Here is a 26457-nt window from a genome sequence, read left to right as displayed (position 1 = left end):
AGTCTTCCCTGTACAGAGTCTGTACAGGTCGGACTCTGAACACAACACCACTGAACTAATCTCACATGAAGGGCTGTTCATCACAGTAAATCTAGGCCATCACAGCACACACACCTTTCTGAGCTACTGTATCACTGATAATGAATCATTACATCATCCTTTTATCACCCTGACAGTAAATGATGCACGACTGTCAGTTACTGGACAGATGCAGCTTTAATGTGAGGGCAGGGGGTTGCTGTCAGTGTCTGATTTCCCTGGACTTCCCCACACGTGTCAGACGACCAGTTTGATCCGGGAGTATTGAAAGTTGCTTAGTTGTATAATATGCAATGTCAAATAGTTTGCTAATGTGAATACAGCAGCATTGTTCCTGCCTCCTGACTTCATATTCTGTCCATCTGCAGCCATGTTAATGTAGTTTTGTATGAGCTGCAGGTCTTGAGGTTATATCTTTGCAAAGCTGTTTAACGTATACGATTTACGATTTGTTTGTCTGTGTCTTTGTGAAATATATTATGCAAAACAAACGGGCTCAACACCAGGGTTTACACCACGAGGCTCAGACATCATGACTCACAGTGTGCCGACTCATATTTCAGCTTGATTTGATCCAAATAAACTGACAAAACCCTCCACAAGGGTGGCTTGACACACACACACACACACACACACACACACACACACACACACAAAATAGATCCTGCTTAAAAAACATGAACACAACTCTCACCATGGCAACAGTGTTGGAAACACAACTTCCTGTCACATCCAGTCTCTGAAGCTCTGTCAGACACACTACAGGCTGATTCATGACTGCACAGCTATAAAATATCTGAGCGAGGGTCACATGATGCAAACGACACTCTGTTTGCTGGTCTAAATTATGTGAGAATTGATCCAACCGAAGTAGTCGAACAGTTGGAAATAAAATAAAATGAATATTATCCAACAGAATATTGGTTTATATTCTGATACACTGAATATGATTCCCCATGGCTTCCTCAATAAAAAGGTGTAAAATGACCTGAGTATATACAGGCGTCCTCTTTGCAGATTAGTAACTTCTGACAGTTAAACGTCTTGTGAACAGTAACAAACCAGTTTTATTTATTTAGCTCATTCCTGGGACGTTGCTGTGACAAACAGTGAGGACAGGCAGAGCAGCAGCAGGTCAGAATACTGATGGTCCAACAACATGACAGCCTGATGCTTTTCAGGAAGTGTGAATCCTACTGACCCAGCTCCTCCCCCCGCACTCTGCAGGATCTGCAACCATGGACCTGACAAACACCACAGAGTGACAGCGTTGTACTGGAAGCAATAAAGAACATAAAGCAAAGACTAATTTCAACAACAGAAAATTGTCACATGTAAGAAAATCAAATTTAGGAAAATGATCACATAACATAACACGGTTACTCTCTACACAGAGAAAGACAACAGCAATGGATCCACATTATTTGTTTTTATTTAATCAATCTTGGGACAGCCCGTCCAAACCCACAGAATATTTAATGTCATACAAACTCACACTTTTTTCTTGCGACCACTGAATGATCACCTGCTCTAACAGGCGCCAACATTTACATCGTTAATCTGAACTTTAACTGGTCGAATGAGCACAGGGTTTGTGGCTTCATTAAACATGACGACAGGTGAGTATTCCTTAGAACAACCGCGTAGAACATCTTCGAGAATTCTCCACATCGGGTTTGGAAAGTTTTAGCAAGTCATTTGCAAATTCCTTCATGCAGTCAGTCGCTCACAGAGCAAGTATTTAACCTTTGTCCTATTGGCTCTCAGTAGTCGTGACAACATCAAGCAGACCAATCATCACACAGGCCAACAGATGTGTCAGGTGCTGCACTTGTTTCACGTCACTCTCAAAAGGTTAATGGGGCCCGTGTCTAGGATTAAGCGGCTGACTCTTTGTGGACGGTAAAATACTTGAAATATAAGAACAGGTTGAATTCTGACGTTTCAGACAGAAATAAACATTTTCTTGTCGTGGGACCACAGGAATCTCACAAGAGCACAAACATTCAAAACAATTCAAAGTGCAAAGTTCTTGATGGTACCAGACAAATCAATACAGTGACCATCAGCCAACAGTTCTGCTTTTCCAACATTGACAGACGATGTGACCTCGACTGATATTAGCTGATTTCTTATTGAACGGATTTGAAGTTTCTTAAGCTGCTTTGGGACTCGTCTTGTTTGTGTGCTTTTAATTGGGTGTAACGATCTGATACATTTTTATTGTTCCTGCATACAATGCTGCCAAAAACTAGTGAGAATTTTATTTACACATTTACAATGATGCAAATTTGTAAGTTGGTTCTCTCAGGGTTTATTTAACAAACCAAATTATTTCTCTGCCCCAGCGAGAGCCTGATGGAGGCGGAAGGACAATGCAGCAGCACAGTGCACCGCCCCCGTCCACGTCACTAACCATCCACTCTTCATACAGGAGGGCAGGTGGAGCTGGATTACACTTTGAATTCATGACAACTGTGAGGCACTGAGTTTGGCTTCAGAGGGTTTAAGAGGTGCAATGGATATAAACAAGTCATAAAAAGAGATAAAAAAAAAAAAAAAAAAACTATGGTTATTTAGACTTATTTAGCATCCTTCACCGTCTGCCTCCACTTCCACATCTCAGCAACAACCTAAAGAAACATTAGAAAAAGCAGTTAACTCAAAGGCCCAAACATGAGGCAGATCAAATAAAATCAAAACCCAACCTGCACTTTTTTCTTATGTTCATATTATTTCATTTGCTCCTCTTAATAAACAAAGAATTCAATGTATTCACTTCAACGTGATTTAAAATCTCAGCCTATGATGCTCTCTAGTGGTGGGATCGATAAATGATCTGAAAGTAGCAAACTACAATGTTTTATTTTTAACAAACAACATTCCTATCAGAGGCTTGAGTCTACAGACCTTTCCTGTAACATCTGAGTAATGAAAATAAAGGAAAAAATCTATATTGTGCTATAATAATAATAATAATAATAATAAACAGTAGAATTTCAACATTTTTTAATCTCAGTAGAGCAGTGACTAAATGTGTCTTCCAGTCTGATTCTTGAGATGGAGGGCACATCAGTTTTACAACGCATGTCAGCTATCTATATCTATATCTATGATTGATAGTGACTAAAGTTTCAAACAGTTTCAGTGGTTGAAATTCAAACAGACTTGGGGAATAAAAAGCATTAGCTGTGCCAAATATGTAAATGGTGACGTGTCCTTTCCAAATTTATTAAACTTTTTATCATCAGCTAAAAAAACTCACAACACGAAGTTTCCTGAATCATTTTCCAAGATAATCTAGGACAACAAATGGAGAGCATCTTAAACTCAGGACTGTACCTTGGCATCTGAGACTTTATAACCATGCTTCAAGAAGTTCTCGAACTTGGGCTGAGCTTTAGGTAATGACACTCCCTGTAGAGAGAAGGAATTATAATCAATGAGCTGACTTCAATTTTATTTTACCTTTACAAACACAGGAAAAGGAGAAAATAAAAACAAATAGACACAAACCTTCTGCACCGCCTCCATCAGCTTGGCTTTAATCTCAGGAACAGTCAGATTTGCCTTGGGAGTTGGTGGGGTTTTAGGCGACTTGCCTCCCTTGCCTTTAGGAGTCTGTTCCTATGATGAACATAAATATAAAGATTGTTTATTAGAGAGAGAATAGTTGGAATATTACTTTCAAAACAACAGGAGACACCAACAGGCCATTTATGATTATTAAAAACACTAATATATTGACTACATCCAACATTTGTTAGAGTGAATAAAAAGTCCAGCTGGCGCAAACTAATTATTGAATGAATTACCTGCTTCTTGGCTGGAGTATTGGGTTTAGAGCTCTTTCCATTCTGAGCAGCGGCGGGCTGTTTGGATGGCGTCGGCTTGGCCTGTGAAAAACACACAACTGTTAGTGAGAGTGCCAAGCTTCATTCAGCTGGAGCTGCCAGGACTAAAACCTGTCAGTTACCTTAACAGGTGATTCTTCCTCCTCGCTGTCCTCATCCTCATCATCGTCTTCATCATCCCTGAAAAAAGGGAAGATTAAATTACATCAAAGACAAAGTAAAGTCACATTTAAATCCACTAACAGGGAATATTTATTTTCTATTGATACTTATTTAGAACTGCTCTTGATTATTTTAGGCTCGTAGGAGGGAACAACACTTTCTGTATACGTGGGCTGACGCTGTTCAATATGAACGGTTTAAAAACTAATAGAGTAATAAACATGGTCGCCAGAGTTATTATCACCATTAATGTAGCTTTATCTTTGGTAAAAGGCTTAAAACTGAAATATGTGCCTGTTTTCTGTAATGATGATATTCATTAAAATCAGTCCGGTGTCGAAACACAATCCCAGCACCAAAACATGCTCAACTGTTTCAGGTACCAGTACAACTCAGGTAAATGCACGAAATGCACAAGTCATTTCCATTGATAGAAAAATCAGGCTGATCTAACCTCACGCTAACATCAGAGGTACAAAGCCAGGTGAATAAAATGCAACATCCACACCCCAGTGAGGGCTCCGCTCAAGACGACAGTCAAACTACAGCCTCTTCCTGAACCAGTTCAACGACACGTTTAATGTTTAACTGAATCACATCTGAGTTCCACTGTTTCAGGTCTGTGTTAAAACATTAGTGAGCTGAGTGTTATGAACACTGACACAGGTTTCACTTTATGTTTCCCTCTTCAGCTGCAGTGTAAACAATCACTAAAACAGCTGGAAATTGGAGTGCAGCTGTTAATATTTAAAATATATACTTTGATGATAAAACTATTTAAAGTACATTTTTAATGTTATATTGTTTTATAAATATCACTGGTTAGTTTTTAGGTAGTGACACTCACTCATCATCCTCATCATCTTCATCATCATCATCATCATCGTCGTCCATGTCCATTCTCATTTTTTTCTGGAAGGAAGTAAAAAGTCGGTTATGTCATTTCAATTTTAACAAACTTAGAAATTAAAACTGCGGAGGATTTAAAACAAACCTGGGACTTGAGGGCGGGAGAGGAAGCAGCTCTTTTCTTTGATGTTTTGATGTTGATGTCCTCTTCTTCTTCATCATCTTCGTCATCGTCCTCGTCAAAAGACTGATCGGCTTCCATCACTTTAAGAGCAATTTCAAAACATTAGTCGCGGTTCCTCCATCAGAAGAGCAGATATGTAGTGATATGACAAAGTCTGACGTTCCCTTTCCTTAACCTGCATGTCATTATTTCCCATCATCATCAAACACCCTGACGTTCCTGTAACAAATACTCACTGACAAGGTGTTGTCCACTGATATGGATCGGACCAGAACCTGCCTTCAGACGGAACACTGCCGGGGGTGTGATGGTGAAACCACCGAGACAAACCTGCAACAAGCATTGAAACGAGTGAGGCACCTCCACCTGGGCTGTTCATGTTCATCACACCGAGAGAGACGGTAAGAGTTTTCATCAACACACTGAGGACACTTCATCAGCACACACACAGGACGTAGTGCACTCACACTTGGAAGGGTAGAGGGCTTCAGAGAAACCAGCGCTGCCTTGATTTTCTGACCCTCGGTGTCTTGTCCTTCCACCTCCACCATGTGAAGTTCGTCTTTTGTGCTGGGGTCCACACAGGCCTGGGGAGGGCAAGAACTCACTGTCACGATACAGAGGACTTTCACACTGGGCCTGTTTGGCTCATGATAGAGGGAATTTAATATATTATTAATTATACATATTATAATTATTCTATTAATTAAGATATTGTATATAACCATTTATGGGATATCATCTGGTAACCACGATAACCTATATGTTCATAGCATATGAGATCCTGTTTTTTGTGTGTGTGATAGCAACTTAGTGTGAGCATGACCTGGTGGTATCAAACAGCAAACTTATTTTGATCAAACTATTGCTACAAAAGCAGATATTAATTACATTTAAAATGCTACTTTAATTACAAATATAAATTTGGTTTCACCGTGTAAAATTCAGTTTGATTAAGTTTTATTTAGCTTCTTGAAAAACGCATTCAGTCACAAGTGGCCTTATTCATTACGTGTGGACTGGAGGATTTCTCCTCAGAGGCTGCTAATAGGACACGTTTAATAGTCAATAGGAAAAAGATCTGTTAACCTGATGGGCAGAGGAATACACATTAAACATGTGAGAAGTCTTTAGGGCAGCAACTCACAACCATTATCATTATTGAGAAACCTTCCAATCATTTTCTCGATTAATCAAATGGTCTATAAAACAGACAAAAAGTGAAAAACATCCATCACAATATTCTAGAGCACAAGGTGATGTCTTGTTTTGTCCTTGACCCCAAAATATTCAAATTATAAGACGTGAGAAAAGCAGCAAATTCTCTAATTTGAGAATCTGGAACCAGAGAACATTTGGCTCTTTTGCTTGAAAAATGACGTACCGATTTATTGATTACTGATGTAAATGCTGATCTTTCAATCGATTCATCATCATAAAAAACATTTGTTATGCCATTTCGCATAAAGCCCCTTGAACACCTTGATGTCTGGGTACTCACCATCCTTAGATCGAGCTGATGCTCAAAGTCATCGTCCTCGGGATTGAACACCACCTCCTTTCCAGCCTCCAGCACACACCCTGTAAAAAAGATTTTTAATAACAATTAATCAACTAACACAAAGTGTTCCGACAGCAGAGTCGGAGCTGAAGCATATAAACAATACAGATTTTAATCTGTGATGGATTAATCCCTGTATTAAAAACAAACAGAAGTGAGAAGCAGAAAGGGACTTCACTGCAGTCAAGTGTAAAGTGTATTATTTCTAATGCACACAAGAGGGAGCCATACAGACTGACATGAATATTTCCACATGGCCTTGGCTCGGGGAATTCCCTCAATTAGGAGCAATATCTTTAAAATCATTTCACTGAAAATATGTTCATTTGGTGAAACTTCATCAACACAGCTGTCAAACTGAAGGTGATTAATGACAAATATTTTACTGTTACAACAATGAGGAATAAACACAATTTAATGTACTCTGCTTCTTCTACAGCTACAAATATAACTTTTCATGACATTTCGGTTAAGGTAAGGAGTACTTTGCAGTGCATAGTGGTTGCACACGATTTAAAGACATCTATCATATCTATAAATATCTATATCCTGTCTGAGACACAGGTTAAACTGGACTGAGTGATGGACACATGATCCAGCGAAACCAGACCAGGTCATGTTGATATATCATGACTGGAAACGCTGATGTTCTGTACTGGTCCCATCACTAAGCTGGGGGAGAGTCAAAGGTAAAACGAAATAGAGAAGGTCTGTGTTCTTTAATTCAGAGAAGTCACATGCTCCAACCCACGTTGAGATAGTTTTTCCCCGACGAGCTAAAAAACGATCACATCAAACTGTAGCTAAAGTTCGCAAGTTAATCAAAACGTGAAGTTAATAAAAGCAGTGAACATTTTTGACGTTTAGTGTAAAGAAAAAGCTTAAATATCAACAGTGTTCAGAGACCACGGGCGCCGCCATGTTGGTAGTCAAACACGTGTGGCCAGCTCGGACCGCTCTGAAGCCGCGCCGTCCACAGCTCATTCAGCCTCCTGCTACAGAACCACAGCTACTACTAACACAAGGTGTTACACTACACGTGCTTTAATATGACAACAGCTACATTACCCGCCATTTTAGAGGGCCGGGTGCAGCTGTACGATACCGTCTATCCTGCTGTGCTCCCTCAGTCACACATGAGGACACGGTCTCTGACAGACTCAAGTCACATTAAAACAGGTTATCTCACCGTAGAGAAACGTCTGCGGCGCCATTGTTTCTTCTTCCATCCCGTTCATTTTGGAGTTCAATGTGCTGTCAACCTGCTGCTTGTCTGCGGTGGAAGACTGACTAACTACTACTAGTAACCACTACTCCAACTAACGTGGCTCTCCGCCTCCTGTCTTCTTCTGTTTCCGCTGAACCGAGAGGCTGAAGAGTCACAGCGCCACCCACAGTGCGAGGAGCACACTGCACAGCCCCGGACATTTACATACTCCTCCCTCTTACTTAGTGCAGTCTTATAAATGGTCCTGTATTATGGCAGAATTTGCCCTATGTATATTTATATTTATACAACAGTTTGCTCCAACCAAGTAATTTGATTGGACGAGAGGCATTCCACGAGTGCTGATTTAGAATGTAAGCAATGGGACTTTTAACTACATGTATCACTCCGCTTAACCGTTAATTAGCGCTACATTTAACGGTCGTTCTGTGGCTTGGATTGTTACAAACAAAGATGTAAATATTTCCGGAAATAATATTTGAATTAATTGATGTCTGGTCGTCAGAAGAGGGTGAAGGAAGAAGTCTGGATACTTCAGCACACCTGAGGTAACGTGAGTAGAGTAGCAAGCTAGTGTGAACTGTGCACGTCAGGAAAATGTTTATGTGTTGCTTAGCAACAGACCAATACCAGTCCAGTTGCGGAAATATTTGTGTTTGCGTAGCCAAATAAATGATCTGTTGTTGCTTATTTAACTAAGATGGCGCTCTTATTACTGCAATATCACACTCGAGTTATATATATATATATATATATATATATATATATATATGTGTGTGTGTGTGTATGTGTGTATAAACATAAACAAAGTGCGTGTGTGTGTGTGTGTGTGTGTGTGTGTGTGTGAGTGTGAGTGTTAAAATAACTGACTAACTGCTGGGATTAAAGCTATTTTAAAACAATTTTTGGCAGTAAGGAGGAAACACTGAGGGAGAATAATTTGAACCAACGTTGGTCCTGAATTATATCTTATATTTATCCATTTATGATGATTTAAGAATTGATGTGATAAATGCTGAAATATTCTGGTGTACAGATGATCAAAAGAAAAAGAAGTTGACCTCTTAACTAGTATTTACCCTGATTACTCCAGTGAATGTTTTTGTCTGGGAAATTGGGATTTTATGTTGAGCAGTGAAATTCATTTGTAATATTGTTATATAGTTGTATATGAAACAATAATAAAAACAACATGTATTCATAAAGCCTGGATACTATATAACATAATGAACACTGTACAGTCATTCTACTTCGTACTCACAGAAAAGCATGTTTGAGGAAGTAGCTGACAGGAGGATGTTAGCTAAGCTGACATCCATCATGAACAATACCTCTCACCCTCTGCATGACACTGTAGGGTCTCTGAGTAGCTTCTTCAGCAGCAGACTTTTACATCCTCGCTGTAAGAAGGAGAGGTTCCTTCATTCTAGCAGCTGTCAGACTCCACAACTCCTGCTCTTCCTGACCATGTGCAAACTTGCACTTTTTCATGTACATATTGTGTGTATTGTGTATATTGTATTTATTAGTGTATATTTGGTGTATTTTTGATGTATATTTCCATAGATGTTTATTCTATAGGTGTTTATTTTTCTGCTGTGGTAAATGAATTTCCCAGTTGTGGGATTAATAAAATTAATCTAATCTAATCTAATTTATATATTTTGTTAATGGGATTACATTTTTAACCAGAAGGAGTTCTGGTATTTCAGTAACTTACTTGCCTCATCCAGTGTGGATCTCTGTTTGTAGGAAACAGTAATGTTGTGCTTGGCAGGCTTTCTGTTTGAATAGATGTTAATCTGTACAGAGGGTGATAAAGGGAAAAACCTAAAGGAAAGACCTTATGGGTTGAGATCTGGGAACTAAATACACTCATCAAACCATTCAGGGACTCCTCACAGAATGCCTTGTATAGAAGTATCTGCATTATATTTTTCTCCTCAGTTTTTCCTATGATATGATTGATTACCCTCAGGGTCAGAAATGTTGGTTAAATTATAAATTTCTTAAGAGCACACAGAATAAATGCACACAGTTGAAGACTCATGGACACACACACACACACACACACGCTTGCATACCAGAAATAACATCTGTAAAGTAAAACACCACTCTGTTTAAGAATTCTCATTATTTATTATTATGGCTTAGAATTAAATTTCTGTTTGTGAGATACAACAACTGCTCTAAACCAAGATATCAGAGACCCGAGGCTGTGATGTCACACAGATGTACTGCTCCCTGGATGCCAAAAAGAACAGTGATTAATAATTTAGTGCTAAAACTAGTGGGCTATAGCCACAGTGAGTTTCTATTATGGTGGTGCTTTCAAACACACCCTGACTCACAGAACAACATCTGCAGACACCCACAGGAGTCGCCCTGTTCTGTCTGCAGCAGTACGTCAGTGTGACATCACAGATTTGGTTTGGAGGAAGTCACCACCACAGACGGAGCGGTCATCATCATCATCATCATCGTCATCCTCCTCATCCTCATCAGATCATCACAATCCACAGCTGACAGTCAGTGGTGTTTCCCTGCACGAGTATCAGAGACTTTCTCAAACCAGGATTTAATCAACATTTTGAGCTGAGCAACAAACACATGACTCTTCCTGTGAGAGAGATCAGTGTGGCCGCAACATATAAATATTTTATTGATATTATTGTTGCCACTTCCAAGTCACACCTTGATCACCTGTGCAAATTAAGATATTGGCTTTACGATCTGTAGTCTCTTATTAAATATTTTCATTTTTACCATGAAATCCAAAATGTATGCACGTTTTTTTACTGTTTAATACTGTTTTTTACATTTTTGACAACACACTGACTTGACCACACAAAACAAAACAACAGGTGAAAATATAAAAGAATGAATCCATTTCTTTCTTTTTTTTCTCCACTAAAACCTAAGTTCCAACATAGACAGAGAGATGCATGAAAAGTACTGTTTCAAATTGTCTGACTTTCTACTGAAAGCTTCAGACGGACATTTAACAATAAGCATCAGATCGACTCAGCAGGCAAGCGACAGCCAGGTCAACACTAAAGTACAGGGCTCACTGCAAAAGTCTAACCAATACCTGATATTTGAAATCTGCTATAATCTGTCAACCACAAGCTGCATGAGATAAACACAGAAGTCATCATGACCAAATTCCCAGAGCAAATCTGACAAAGTTTTGAGATAAATCAAAAGCTCTTGCGAAAGCATGCAAATATGGTTTGGCACAACAGAAGGAAAGAAAGAAAAAATAGTTCCGCTGGTTGGAGTAATAGCTCTTCATTGGTCGGGAGCAGCTTTGTAATGCAGGAGCATGTTTATCTCTAACAGGCAAATCTTCAAGACAGGACTGAGAGTGATGTGTCTACGTCCACGGCTTGCCTGTCGGTCACTTTTTAATGTGTGGCGCTGCCAAACTCCACAGGGAGGTAAAATCACTCCAGTCCAGTCCCTTCATTCAAGTCTTTGTGGGGGTTTCTGGTTGTACCCAGACCACAGCTGGATACGATGGGGAGAGGAGGAGAGACTGGATGTATTGCACATATGCATCCACACACACGCACTCACACCAAGCCTCTCGTTTTCCACGTCTTTGTCTCCATCACTTCTGCTTGACCTACATCACGTTTTCAAACAGCTGCATGGATCTCATCATGGTTTCATCCTGTGGAGAGAGGAGACGAGAAACATGGCAGAATGATGGATTTAACTAGCACTGTACTGTAAGTCTAGTAATATAGTAATGTATATGTATAGTCAGCCCTGCTGTATGAGCATAAATTAGACTTTCAAATATAAATACAATATATTCTGCTCTTTAAAAATGTTTTAAATCTATATCCATATCTACACTGATTTCATTTTTTTTCATATTTTTAATAATTATTTAATTTTCATAATGTTACTACTTATTTCATCTTACTTGTTATGTTAATGGCTTCCTGTGCTTTCAACCACCTCTCAGATTCTACATTTGGGCAAATATGGAAATATGCTCTATTTACTTAAAGAAGACAGTGAGATGCTGCTGACAGCTCCAAAAGCTGGTAAGTGAACCTTTGACCTTACTAGATTATATTGTGACACAGACTGTTCCCAAAAATCAAGGATCAACTTCCTTGTTTAAATGTGAAAATTATTTTTATTCAACAAATGTGTATGAATACTGGGGACCTTTCTCAGTGTAACTACATTTGTATGTCATGTTTTATACTCTACATACTGTATGTGTTTATATTGGCAGCGTATGGTTATATATTCAAGTATTAAGTTTTCCTTGTTTTTACAGAAGGAATGAAGACAATCACAGATGCAGGACAGTACGTACCTCCTGACAGGCTATAACAAACTCCTCTAAAGTCACCACTCCATCTTTGTTTTTATCCATTTTCTGCAAAAAAAACAAACATAATGGGAATCACCAAAATTAGATTAAAACATGTTATTATTCTATTGTGGTGTCAGTGTGTTGACTGTGATCTCCTGCAGTGAACCTTACATGCAGAAACGGTAGAAACTACAACTCAATAGAGAGAATAACAGTCTTAAAGTTGCTATGGAGCGCAGGCACTGGGATTGCTATTGATATAAAACTTAATCAGGCGGATCTGAGAACGTGTTGCATGTGCAAAGTGTCTCAATAAAGCCGAGAGCTTCATTTCAGAAGCTCCTCGAGTGTGATGAGAGACAGGAGAAGTTACTGGCGGTGTAAACACAATGGCTTTAAAATCAGTCACCTGTCACCGGAAACAGAAATGTTTGACTCTTATGTTCATTCCATATTAACTTTATGTCTCACCTGAAAAAAGGCGTCCACATGCTGCTGCGGGACGTCTCCCTTTAGTGCAGGGTAGGTGTATTTTCCCATCATGTCATAAATGGCTCTCACGATCTCAGTCATTTCCTGAAAGAAAAGAAGATTTACTCACATTGTGTTGAGACACAAAGTGACACAGAGACACGAAACGAAGAGACAGTCTCACCTCTCTGTTTATGTATCCATCTCTGTTTATGTCATACAGGTGAAACGTCCACTCCAGCTTTTCCCTCAGAGTCCCCCGCAGCAGTATCGACAACCCCGTCACAAAGTCCTGACGGCGACAGAGGAGGACAGAGCAACAGAATCACATTCTGAAAGCATCATCACACATGGAAGTAGATTATTTCATATTTAACAGAAATGCAATAACAAAGGATTTATTTTCTTTCTTACCTTAAACTTAATGGAGCCGTTGTTTGTAGTGTCAAATGCATTGAAAAGATAATGTGCGTACATGCTTGCATCTGAAACACAAGAAAATAAAAGTGTCAGCTTTTCTGTTTCTCACAGAGAGATGAAAGAGATTCAACAACTCTTCACGTTACCTCCATGAGGGAAGAACTGTGCGTAAATGTGTTTAAATGTCTCCTCATTCACCACTCCGCTCGGACATTCCTGAGGGAGAAAAGATCAATTAATGTCACTCCACTCAATGATTTTAATGTTTTTCTGTTTGTAGGAAAAAGTAGTCCTGGTCACTTCACTCTCATCGTATATTTGTTAGTATCTTCTGTCACAAACACATTGTAGCATTTTAGCCATGCCAATATTTGTTTAAAATATTCTTATTTAAATGTTATTCTGACACAAATTAGACTTTTTATTTTACTTCCTCCAGAAAATAAACTGTTCCCAGTACTTGGATGATCCCCTGACTTTTCATTTAACACCATGGGGTTGACATTTTTGTCTGAACAACCATTGTATGGATTGTATGATTCGCATTCAGAGGATAAATCTTTATGACCTTGACTTTTCATCTTGGTCCAGGTTTTAATTTGTCCAGTGCTTTAGTTTATGAACAAATACATACAAAACTATGAAGACATTCCTTCCAGCCTCTGCTGTACTATGTACTGTATGTTGTATGAATGTAATCTCATAATAAAGTCAGACAGTGTGTGATTACATTCTTGAAACCACGGTAGAGGATCTGCAGCTCCTGTTTGGTGAAGTTAGTCTGAGCTTCCAGTTGGTCGAGACCCTCGGGCCTGTGACACACCGTCGTCATCTCCAGCTCGTCATCAGTTTTATCTACAGGGAAGAGAGAGATCTTTATTACACAGAGTCATGTCAAGACCTCTATAATCCCTGTTTAACATGTGCTCTTCCCAATCTTTAGCAACATAAAAACTGTAATACGCAGTAAAGAGACAACTCAGCGAAGCTTGAGAATGTTAAGTCGGCAGGAAACATGTCAAGAATCTGATTAGGCAGCAGAAAAGAGTGCTTACAGAGGTGAAGTGAAGCAGCAGAGGAATAAGGAAAGAAGAGGATCACAAAGAGATAGAAAGAGAGAAAAACTTGACAAATAGATTTCCCCTCAGGACTCCAGGGACTTTATTAATGGCAACATGGAGCTGAGTATCGGCCGCTGTAGAGGAGGATGGCGGTTAATGATGTGTTCTGGTTCTGCTGTGAGCAAGGGTTTGTCACTGTGACTGTCTCCAGCTGCTGGGGCAATTCTAACTTCCCGACAGCCGGCTGTGCACACAATCCACACACCACTGAGTTCACAAACACGAGCAAATATCCAAGAGGAAACAGCCACACAAGCGCTAAGTGCAAGTGTCGTGTTCACTCGCAGCAGCAGACTGTTTGAACAAATGGTGCGGAAATGAAATGTGAAGTCTGGGGCCTTATATCGATGAGGAAGGACAGCACATTCACACACGGTGGCTGCTGTAACTTACTTTTATATCCCAACTGAGATCCTGTATAAGCTATTTATTTTTGCTTTTCTTGAAGATCAAATGTTATTTTGAACTTTATCCTTGGATTCATTATTTTAAAAGATCAAAACAACATCAGTTCCACATTGAGAGCTTGACCAGCAACACATCGATGACTTGACAAATGTCCACACCAACCTCCACTGTGGCTGTGTCAGCATCAGCTGGCTCAGTCAGCCTCACAGAAAAGGAGATTCAATTGAATATAATACTCCTGCTTTTTGGAGAGTGGCGATGACTCATTCATTTCAACCCATTCATCAGCGCCGTCAGGACTAATCCTCAACGCCGAAACAGTGTGCATCATCTGACAGAGGTTATCTTCATTTGAATTTCATGTCAATTATCGACCATCCACTTTCTCGCAGTTCCCAGAAGCATGAACTCTTCCAACAGTAACATCTCATTAGCTGCAATTGTTTCTCTGCACAAGGACAAATTCTGCAGCTTTAATCTTTGAATCCATCTTCATCTGGATCCTGTTTGTTATTTATCACGTTTTCAGATTCACTCAGTGGATAATGGTCTCAACTATCAGAACAACAGCTGGGTTCTCTCACGAAGATCAAACATGTTCTCAGGGCTGCACATGGTCGGTTACAGACAATACTTGTGAAGCTTATTTAGAAATAATATGACATAATAAAATAATAATTTGAAAGACAACTTCCACATGCATGAAAAACTATAGCACAGAGCTTAGCACATTAGCTCATTCTGAGAGAGATGTTGCTCCTCGTTGTTTCTTCTCTTTTTCTACTGGATGCTGAAACACAGTGAAACCTTGGGACTATTCACTGTCAGTTATAATCTGATCGTGGGTCGTCATGTTTTGCTTTCTCTCAATTTTCCTCTGAGGTCCTGTTGCGATCTCCCTGACTGCTGTTGTCATGGAGATGGACAGCTATGATAAATGTGAACAGCGGTGGGAGCACAGGGTGAACCTGACAAAAAAAAGGGTGTCAAACAATTTTATTTTCCCTGTGAATAAAAAGGTTTCATGCTGTGTGTGTGTGTGTGTCTGTGTGTGTGTGTGTGTGTGTTGTGTGGTCAGAAACAGATGAAGTCAAATGAAGGTGAGAAAAGGAAACAGGCAGAGGTGTTGATCAGAGGAAGGGTGAGACATGGAGAACTGGGACGAGAGAAAGAGGGAGGTGGCGGAGTGTGAAGAAAAAAGGAGAGAACAACATATGGCACAACAGGATTCACAATATGTTTGAAGCAAAGAAAAATAAAGAAAAAAAATGGGATTCAGTAAAAGATGTTGCTATTGATCTCAGAAGCATGATGAGAAAAAGGGGATATTGATTGAATAATTAGAGTTTACCAGTAACCACTGGGCATTTAACCACCTGGAATTACAACACTTAATTTACTGATGAAAAAAAATCTATAATTCTATAATTACCAGATTAAAACAAAGAGATTTACTCTCGCAAGATTCAGACCCTCTGCAACCATTAGGTGTTTGATGCTGAAGCTTATAAGCAGCAGATGTAAATGATGCAGCAGCTGCTCTGCACATAAACATTGATCAGATGTATCGGGAGGGAAGAGTTATTGAAGCCAAGTTAAGTTGGTGGGAGCGTTACATCACAACTCTCTTCATCACAGGTTTGTTTAAGAGTTGAAACTAATACAAAATGTTCTCTATGTTCTACTTGCCCTTAAACAAGTACACACTTATATTCTTTAAACTTCCGAGTTTAAAAGCTGATTTATATCACTTCCATGTCCATGCGATAAATATGAAGTTACAGTCAGTAGCTAAAAGCCACCTTCTGCTAAGCTAATGGCTGCTGGCTGTAGCATCATACGTATCGTACAGTCTTGAGAGAGATGTTGATCCTCAGATCGAACTCTCATCCAGAAAGTAAGTGTATTTGAACTATTCCTTTAATTCTGAAAGTTTTTTTCACAGTGATTTTACTTTGCATTTATGTCGTGGAACAAAATCAGCGGTTGCTTTAAAACCTTCCGCTCATGCAGCGACTTTATTTTCTGCCCCTTTTTGCAAACTTGTGATTCTTGAAGTTCAACACTCACTATACACCGCTGTGCTGCAAAGAGCAAATCCTCCAGAGACATCAGGGCTTTGGCTTGTTCTGCAGATGACTACTCTACAATATCATAGTGTGACTTATTTGTATTGGTGTCGTGCTTTGACACACCTCTCTGCCCTGTTTCCTGTGCTGCTGTAACACTCATTTTCCCTCCTGGGAATCTTCTATCTTGTCTCATCTCATGTCACCTCTCCACAGTTTGTACCAAAACACAAACCTTGATGGAAAAAACAGGATGACCCCTGTGCTCTCTTTTCCCAACAGCTTTTGAAAAGCTTTTTATCAGGACGAGTAAAAACAAACCCCAAGCGTCACCCTCATCCCGTGAGGTGTCAGAGAGTAATTGCTTTGCTTGCTGCTTCATCCATTTTATTTCTATCTCATGCAGCCGTACTGTAAATTCATCATTCATCCTGGCTGAGTGTTGGATCACATTCACACTCTCCTCTCATGCCCCTACAACCCAGTCTCCATGACAACAGGCTTCTCAAGCATACGGCCAAAGGAGGTATGATATGTGAGCTGCGTGTTAATTCACATGCTCTCGCCTGAACCCTCATTCGCTTCCCACTTCTCTTTCGCTCACTCACTCACACATCCAACAGGCGCACGCGCACACACACACACACACACACACACACACACACACACACACAGATAATCATAGCGTGGGGGGGGGGCAGTGATTTTGCTCTCTAGTTGTTTTCAAGGACATCCGACCCCATGGTATTCTGTAATCTCTCCATCATGACCACAGTACATGTGTTGTTCCTCACACCTCAGCAGCAGCAGCGCGTGTCGCTTCATCCCCCACAATTCTGCTGCCACTTGCTTGAACGTGCATGTGTATATGTCGACATTTTTATTTTAAAATATAAACTGCTGTTAGTTAATGCACTTCACATTCACATGCTGTTTGGTACCATTTGGTTAAATGGGTTACGCCTTCCTAGTTCAATCTTTCACGCCACAGAAATATGGTAAACACATACATGTTCCTGCTGATGGTAAATGTGCAACACAGAAAATAACAAACACAAACACTTATTATGAGTTACAACTGGTCCAAATTATTTGTTATTCTGTTTCCTTTCTTTCCTGTTGAGCTGGTTTCTCTCTCTCTGTTTAGTCTAGCTTTCTGTTGCTCTTTTGTCTTCTCTCCGTCTCTCTCTGACTGATGTTGACGTACCTCTGGATGGTCTTCTCTGCTTGGTTTGCATGGTCAAAGTGCCCACCACTGCACCCATGTTGTCACCGTGGAAACCAGCCTGTCCAAACAACGAGTAATAGTCCGCTTTTTATTTCACGATTTTGTCACCCTGTCGTTCTGCCTTTATCTGCCTCTGCGGGTCTGGATCTTAAAGGGGCTTTGCCCCCGTTATGTCTTCTCACTGGTTTCAGATCAGCTCTCCTCATTCAGCTGATTCTTCTGGATTTCTGATCTCTTTCTCCAAACGCACATGAGCTGCTCCTGCCTCTCTGTGCCACTCCCTCTGCTCTGAGCTTCACTCCACTCATCTGTCAGCCTTCCTCCCTCTTTCTGCTCCCCTGTCCCTCGTGTTACTGTGGACAGACGCTGGTAACTGATTCACTTCTCACTCATAACACGACTGACAGGTGGATGGGAGCAGATGAAGGGCATTCATCTACAGCCACAAAGACACATCTCAGGTCTCTACATTCAGACCATCCATTCTTGTTTCCTTCTCTTAATCGTGACTTATTTGTCTTTTTACACACACACACACACACACACACACACACACACACACACACACACACACAGGCACATACACACGCACACACACGCACACACACACACACATACACAGACACACAGGCACACGCACACACACACACACACACGTAGGCACACACACACGCACACACACACACACACAAACACGTAGGCACACACACACGCACACACATACGCACCCATACACACGCACACACACACACACACACACACACACACAGCTCAACCCTTTGGTTATCGATAACTTCAGGTCAATATCACTTCATATTCGTTTGTATCATAATGATGATGCAGATATTTAGTGTGGTGGCTGTGAACGCTGCACCAGTCCACCACCAGACCTTTTCCTCTCTCTCTTCCTCCCGTGTGGAGAACAACAGAGAATGAATCTTCCTTTCTCTCTCTCTTTTACTGTGGTACAAACAAGAACATTACAGTGTTTAATGGTGTCAATGAATATTCATGGAAGAGATTCAGTTTAAGAAAATGAGGCTGTGTGAACTGGGGGAAGGAGAGCAGCGGGAGTGAGTAATGTTTATTTCCCTACGAGTGCTGAGCGTTAAAAATCACACGGGGTTGTTGGATGAAGAAGTGAAGAAGTGTTTGTAAGTGTTTTTTTTCTGCTTAAACAAAATCAGTCAATGTGGAGGAAAGCAGCTGATGAGGGAAACTACATGTGACGCAGGAAACCCCTGAAGTTTGCATTTGACATGAAACTGCAGTGATTCTCTGAAGCTTCTCTCCGCTGAGAATTTAAATCCACAATTATTGGAAGCAGGTTAAGACGTTTAAAAATCAGCTGCTCAGGAACACACAGAAAATGTGAACGGCTTCTTAAATATTCCACCGGCTGCAGAGCAGAAATGTCGGTCCTGGTGTTTATGTGACGGCTTCAGAAAACCACTCTTGGTTTAAAAAATTCATGCACTGCCATTTTTCCGATGACGTTTCAGCTTTCCTGTTTCTTGAAAGTTGCGTTCAACCTCCTTCAGAATGAGCAGCGCAGAGAGCTAAAGCCATGTGGATGGAGTACAGTGGCAATAATGAGATATACGATGTTTTAGATCATGAGTTTGAGAGACTTAACTCTGCAGTTATTCATAAATTGAATATTTATTCCTTCTGGTTATGTAAGCCTTGAAAACTTGCCTAATCACTGCATGTGTTGAATAGCAGAGCACAGCATGCAGGGCAGGTGAAGCTGGGGTTGAGGTAAGAACTTAACATGCACTGATTAATTAAACATAAAGTCTTTTATAATTCTAATAAATATTGTTCAATCCTCTTTTCCTTGAAGCACTTTTTCCCTTTTACCTCCATTCAAATATTGTCACAGTAAAATAAAAATAAAAGATCATTATCATATGTTTCTCAAAAACAGATAAATAAATCATTACTTTAACTTCTAGCAAAAATCCTCATAGTGACTGTTCATGAAGCGTGCATAAAAAAATCACAGTGCTATCACAGATGTTTAAGAAATCTTCACCCTAAAATAGAAGTAAGCCTCCAGATACACCAACACACACATACAGACACGTGCAGATGGAGAGTTAAGTCTTCAGACAACTGTAAGTGACGCCATGTAATCCCTGTGACAGATGTTTGCCATCTGGATCTGCCTTTCTGCACCGTCTCACCCTGCACTCTGACAAGCACAGAGGACACTGCACTGCAGTCTGACTTCATAATGTCCTCATTATCTTTTCACCAATTCATGAGCTACAGGTCGGCCTACACACTCTCCGTATCAGATCTGGATGTGCGTTAGGAGACTTAGAGAGCGGGAACAGGAGGCTACAGGATCTGGAAGTCTCCTTTTTGTGGTTCTTCTAGAGGAAGGCAACTGTTTTGTAACGGCTCGTGTTTACAGTCTCACTAAATGTAAAACTGTCAGTGAAAATTTGGACATGTGGATGATTTTTGACTGGTCAGACAAAACGAACAATATTTCTGTCATTTGAAATGTAAATTGTGACAAATATTTATTAGATTTTACTTTCTAGATCAGTAATAGTTTTATGTTCAAATTAATTTCAAATAGAGGAAGTGAATAATAATAAATAAAAACATAATAATAAAAAAAAATGAATATTAAAATATGATCAATTAGATTAAATGTTATAAAAGTGCAGAGCCACTCTGTAGTCAGTCAGATAAACATGGATCATAGAGCTCATACTGCACTCAGGGAAAATACAGCAGTGACTCTGACGGTCAGATGTTTAGAACAGAAGACAGAAAGAAAGTAACTGAACGAACAAACTGAGCAAACACTGAAGGAACTGTCGAGACAGAACAGCTGAAGAACCGACAGCGCGTGTGGAGTTGCTCTTTGAACAACAGGTGGCAGCAGAGCACATTCGCTCCTGATCAAACCAGCAGCTTGTGACACCAGAGCAGCACAAGTACAACAACATATGAACGTGTATGAGAAGAACCTACTGTACTCTACACAACTACACACCACGCAGCCATCCGCACTCATTGCATCAAATACTAGGATTCTCTATTAGACAGTAAAGCAAAGAGGCTGGAGAGAGAGAGAGAGAGAGAGAGAGAGAGAGAGAGAGAGGGAGAGAGAGAGGAGGCAAGAGATAAAAATAAATGTAGAAGAAGGCGGTTACATAAAAGTTTGTAGAGAGGTGATGTAAAAAATTAAAAGCGGAGACACATTCTGCCAGCTTCTTTTACAGCTGCAGAAAACGAGAGACAAAACGAAAGGAGAGTTTTGACGAAGCAAAGTTCACATACGCAGAGGAATGCTGGGTAATTCTGCCACAGCTCTGTGCACGAGCCATAGATCTGAATCCGTCTCTGCAGCGTGGCAGGACGTGACTCCTGCTGCAAGGTTACGCACTCAGAGGACACAGGTGAGAGACAGGTGCAGTGTGAGGATGGAGGAGTGACTTTCTGTCCTCACCTGCTTCACTCCTGCTGTTTCCAGCAGGTCCTGGTCTGCATGAAAGATGGTGTAAAACAAAACGTGTCCATCAGCACGAGCAAAGACTCAGACACTCACCTCTTCAGTTTCCCAAAATGTTTAAACTGCTGGTAGTGTGAAAGTGTTGACATTAAACGCGTCCGTGCATGCACATGTTCATGTTTGTGGTTTGGGATTGGGGATGTATGGATGTTGATATATTAGAGGAGTCCAGTCCCAGTCACCTCCAGACACATTATCACCACATCCTCAAATGAAACCAAGGACGTTGGACACTGCCTTTATATTGCTGCTATATGAAAAAATAAAAAATAAGAAAAAGCAGCAGTTGCTTGTATCAAATTGTTCCTGTAGGAAATGAAATATTATTTCCCTGCTGCTGCACTTTGTTGTAGATAAAACATCCTCATCAGGTTTCTCACAAAGCTTCACTTGTTTGTAGTGCTACACAACAAAACTATTTCAAAAGCAACAATGTGAAACTAAAGTATAAAGTTCAGTATAGATACTACAGGGAGCCCGAGGCACGTCACCCCCCACGTCTCAGCTCTGCTACTCACACTGTTAAATGTCTGAAAATGAATAAATGCTGCTGAGTTTGTAAGTGAAGCATTTTAAAGGTGAACAAGAAGAGCGCTGTGGTTCATGTCACCGTGTATAGAAGTGTGTGCAGCCAAATGTGCGTAAACTGCTGGAGATACGTGTTTGCTGGACACTTGGGGACTTGCGTTATTCAGTCTACCTGACAAGTTTGCGTGTGTGAAGCTGAATATGCATATTTTCATGTCTTCTTCCATGCATATGATCTCTGCTGGTCCTCTGTCTGCAGAGTGTGTGTGAGTAAATTGTGCAGAAAAAGGACCACAGCCGTGATGAAAGAATAAAGACTGTCACGCACACTGTGAACCTACAAGGTGAGATCAACTCTATTCACTCGTTTGACTCTGTCTCAGATCTAACGTTTATGATCCAGCCTTGCTGCTAAAATTCAAAACACAAATTTGCAAACTTGTATTCAGTGTCAGTATCAGTGGAAAGATCTAAGTCTGAAAGTCTAAACAAGGTTTATTTGCATCAAGCTTAGAAACATTCATAATCAGCAGCTCCAGATTTTGAATTACATTTGAATGAATGAACATGAAATGCAAATGCACATTTTCCACCAACTCACACTCTTTAATTATGTATGCAAACACCCCTCAAATACATGTGCAGCAAAGGTGATGGATCAGGCCTTTATTTATATTATGTATCAACTTTTCATTTTAGAAGTTTATAGTTGAGATAATGAGAAATGATCTCTACTATTCTATATTCTATAGGAGTGATGTTCATTTATGGACACAATAACAATGACATGAGTGCCACGTTGTAATATAACACAATTATTACAGAGATATCTTTGTTAATCTTATCAGAGAGATGTAAGTTTAAATTTCTTTTGGAGGTCCTGGGTCTCAGAGTGTGTGCCAGTGTCCACTCTTTTCAGACGTGTATATAAAAGCTTGGATATGTTCCTGTTGAGACATCTCACTGGGAGCTGGTATTATATAATTCACGCTGCTAAATTCCACATTTTCTCTTTCCTTATCAAGCAAAAACTGCAATTTTAAAACTTAAAAAATCCCCCACGGTGTGTGGATATGATGTAATCAATGGGCCCAATTTTAGATAATTTATAACTTAGTATTTTGACTGAAGAAACTTAATTAACTCAGTGACATTTAATTATGGGATTACATGAAGATACGGCCCCTGTGGCGCCACATATACAAATGTCTTAACCTTAATGCAGTCAAAGGTCAAACTCATGAGCCGCAATCAGAAAAGCACAAAGGAACATTTGTGGAGAAGCAGCGAATCGGAGCAGAGGCTCAGTGTCAAGAGACCAGACGTTCAACACAATTCACTCTAGTTCATCTACTGCTCATCCTTTCAGGACTCAGGGGGCAACATTACTGGCATCTGCAAATAATGGCAGAGGGACAGAGATCAGCCTGAAACACTTTTCCTCTTTGTTCTTCTGAAGATGTGAATCCAGTCCTCACTTTGATTTGGAACATGAGCCCCTTACTGTGAAAGTAGGGTTGGAGCTGTTTGTTATATAAAAGGACGGATAGAGCACAGTCTCTCAGTTTATACACATTACAGATATGAGGCTGCAGTGCATGACCTAGATTGTCAACCCATGCAGCCACAAGTAGGTGGAATTATTTCCAGAATAGCACAGTCGCTGACTAAGTCACCAGTTTAGAGCACAGCTGCTTAATCACATTCATTTACTGCGGTGTGTGAGGTTAGGCTGATTTTAAGACAGTGGACATTCGTCAGCGCTAATGGACAAATAACATCACGGGTTACACAGTATACGTTGTCTGTGAGAGTTTAGTCAGTTGATCAGTATGAGAGTAAAACAAATCAGAAGTGGAGCAGGGATGTTGTTGCTCCAGTCAGTTGCATTCATTTTCATATTTTCTGTCAGAACCTGTAGGAAACGCACGAACAATATCATCGAACATGAAACATATAAATATAATAAAAGGTACCAGATATTAAACTGTGTTCCTACAAATAGTTTGCCACCTTTAAAAATGAATGTTTTGTAAAATATGTCAAACACAGAAACACTTTGTGTTTGTGACGTTGCTGCCTGATGTGACTGTAACTCTCCTGCTCTGGAGGAAATCAGTTCCCGGCAGTGGATATGCTCACACATTATTTATAGTTTTACAGTGAGACAAATGTTTCTGGATGGAAAATAAACAAGTGGAGGAGACAAATGGTCGAGAGGAAAAATGCACAGACCTGCAGTTCATGGCTCGCAGTGAGAATAAAAGCAGCGCCTGCACAAATGTTTTATGTGCCGTACTTGTGAGTGACTGAGTTTAATTTTACTTTTATATCAGAGCTGTCGTGACAGACCTGCAGCTGCACTCTGACTCAGCATTTGTTATTTTGCTGCTGAAGTGAAAAGTAACTTTTAGGATGAAGGAGGTGGTGAGGAGAGAGAGACAGAGAGAGAGCGATAGAGAACGAAAGAGAGACAGAGAGAGAGAGAGAGACGGAGAGAGACAGAGAGAGAGACGGAGAGACCGAGACAGAGAGAGACAGAGAGAGAGAGACAGAGAGACTGAGACAGAGAGAGACAGAGAGAGAGAGAGAGAGACAGACAGAGAGAGCCAGAGTGTCTCATAAATGTTGTCCAAGGAGTGTGTGTGGATGACGCAAAGATGACCTCATCCTTTCGCTCTTAAAGGTGACCACACGCGGTTTAAAGAAGCAGTTGCTGCATAAACCAGCTCCTTATGCAGCAAACCTCCGTCCTTTTTAACAGTTTACTAAGAATCAGTGTCGACTGATGACAGAATTCACCACACAACACCCTCTGATTCAGCCGACCTACCTCCTTGACTTTGTCGTTGTCCTCACCAACTTTGAAATCAAACCGTGATGTTTGAACCGTGATGCCTGTGTGATGTGATGGACGTGAGTTTGTTTGCACATGACACTGAACACAATTCGTTTATGGGGAAGCTGTAAGGATTGTAGGAAATTTTGAAGCTGATAAACCTCTGAACATTTTAGCGACATGGCAAATATTCTTGAAGCACTGATGCAAAATCACCAGCACCATATCAACAGTCCAGACTGCTGGTATAATAATGTGGGAAATGGTTTCACCCTCATACCAACCAACCAAGGTCTGAACATCTATCAGAGTGTTGCTGACCATGTTCATCCCTTCATGGCCGCAATTCACACATCGCCTCATCAGCTCAGGGACTGAGCAGAGACAGAGACACGGCTGTGGATGAACATGTCAAGGAGCTGTGTTCATCATCTTTGCTGTTGTGGGTATTTGAACCTTGACCTTGGCCACACGGCTGCACAAAAAACATCAGGACTCAACAGTGTCGAGCGAAAAGAAAAACTCAATCTGCTGATAAAGTTTTGAGTCGGAAAGTAAAAGTAAAGGTAGATTGCCAGAAGTTTTCGACACAGTAATGTCGTGTGTTTCTTACACTCTGTTGTATGAAAGCATCAGTGGATCACATGAGCACAGATGTCTGTATCTGATCAAGTGTTCACATGTGAAAAGTCGTGAACTGTAAATGATGTGAGTGAAACATGCAAGTTCATCTGTGTTGGGGTGAAGAGCCACAGTACCTTTGGTGAGGGTTCCTGACACCAATCTCTGCAGGGACTGGATGAGTTTGAGCACCCCCTGCCTGCAGCGGCTGGTACAGCCAGCCATCCTGAGGTAGAGGCAGGGGCCGGGGGGCTGAAGCTTCACCGGGGAAAAACTGCTTCTTCCAGGATATTTAAAAAAAAAAAAAAAAGGTTTGAACTTGCAAGAGTCTCCACAACGTTTCTTCAGGAGATGTTGTCGTAGTGTGATCCTTAATGCGAAGAAGACGCTGCTGCAGCCGTTCTTGTGATACGAGTCATAGATGGAGAAAAAAGTAAGAACTGAGATAAATAATAACACAGCTGCACCTGAGTACCTGTGAACTGACTCAGGTTCATTTCACTCACACTCACTCACTCAGGCGCGCGCGCGCACACACACACACACACACACACACACACACACACACACACACTGTGAGACAGGTATCACTGCTGAAGGAGCCAGATAGTTAGAAATGTTGGAAAACAAAAATCCAGTCTTTAATGTTAAACTTTTAAAAAGCAAAGTTGCGCCCCACAGACTGAGTCAGAGGATCAGTGATTAAACTGACTCCAGGACGTGAAGAGCCGAGCGCACTGGAAGTTCTGTTTGTCCAAGAAAAAGCAGTAAAGCTCGTCCAGTTCTTCTCCCCTCCTCTTCGTCTCGTCCTGTGTCTCGTGAGGCGTCAGGTTCTTCCTCCAGTATTTGTTTCTGTGAGACGTTTCTCCCTGTGAGCTGCAGTGGGAGCCCTGCGGCTGCGCTCTGTGCTGGAGCTCTGCTCTGGCTTCCTCAGCAGATCTGTACTGCAGAGAAAGCCAGCAGCCACCGCTGTGCCCTCCCTCTTCCTCTGTGCCCCCCCC

At 40.7% G+C, this 26457-nt stretch overlaps 2 protein-coding genes across 3 annotated transcripts; both read right to left on the bottom strand.

The window, feature by feature from the left end:
- Nucleotides 1-1453: 1453 nt before the first annotated feature.
- npm1a (nucleophosmin 1a) lies at nucleotides 1454-8013 on the bottom strand. Its single transcript, XM_023418362.2, has 11 exons — nucleotides 7839-8013; nucleotides 6590-6669; nucleotides 5556-5675; nucleotides 5325-5418; nucleotides 5050-5168; nucleotides 4903-4967; nucleotides 4016-4073; nucleotides 3855-3935; nucleotides 3556-3666; nucleotides 3382-3456; nucleotides 1454-2672 (listed from the first exon to the last, which is right to left on the bottom strand). Exons 1-11 carry the CDS (start codon nucleotides 7885-7887, stop codon nucleotides 2622-2624), a joined length of 903 nt encoding a protein of 300 aa, XP_023274130.1. The 5' UTR covers nucleotides 7888-8013; the 3' UTR covers nucleotides 1454-2621.
- A 1983-nt stretch (nucleotides 8014-9996) lies between these two features.
- On the bottom strand, nucleotides 9997-26355 carry kcnip1b (Kv channel interacting protein 1 b). Of its 2 annotated transcripts, none has more exons than XM_023418140.2 (8): nucleotides 25594-26355; nucleotides 13838-13962; nucleotides 13254-13323; nucleotides 13102-13172; nucleotides 12872-12979; nucleotides 12688-12792; nucleotides 12217-12279; nucleotides 9997-11553 (listed from the first exon to the last, which is right to left on the bottom strand). In XM_023418140.2, exons 1-8 carry the CDS (start codon nucleotides 25679-25681, stop codon nucleotides 11506-11508), a joined length of 678 nt encoding a protein of 225 aa, XP_023273908.1. In that variant the 5' UTR covers nucleotides 25682-26355; the 3' UTR covers nucleotides 9997-11505. The 2 variants fall into 2 exon arrangements, with proteins under 2 accessions (XP_023273908.1, XP_023273909.1); XM_023418141.2 differs by lacking the exon at nucleotides 25594-26355 and adding an exon at nucleotides 17913-18227.
- Between the last annotated feature and the right edge of the window lie 102 nt (nucleotides 26356-26457).

This window comes from Seriola lalandi, unplaced genomic scaffold, assembly GCF_002814215.2.
Source record: "Seriola lalandi dorsalis isolate HSWRI2012SDOR001 ecotype SW California unplaced genomic scaffold, Sedor1 jcf7180002054581, whole genome shotgun sequence".
NCBI classification, from domain to species: Eukaryota; Metazoa; Chordata; class Actinopteri; order Carangiformes; family Carangidae; genus Seriola; species Seriola lalandi.
This window is presented reverse-complemented; position numbering and strand designations above follow the sequence as displayed.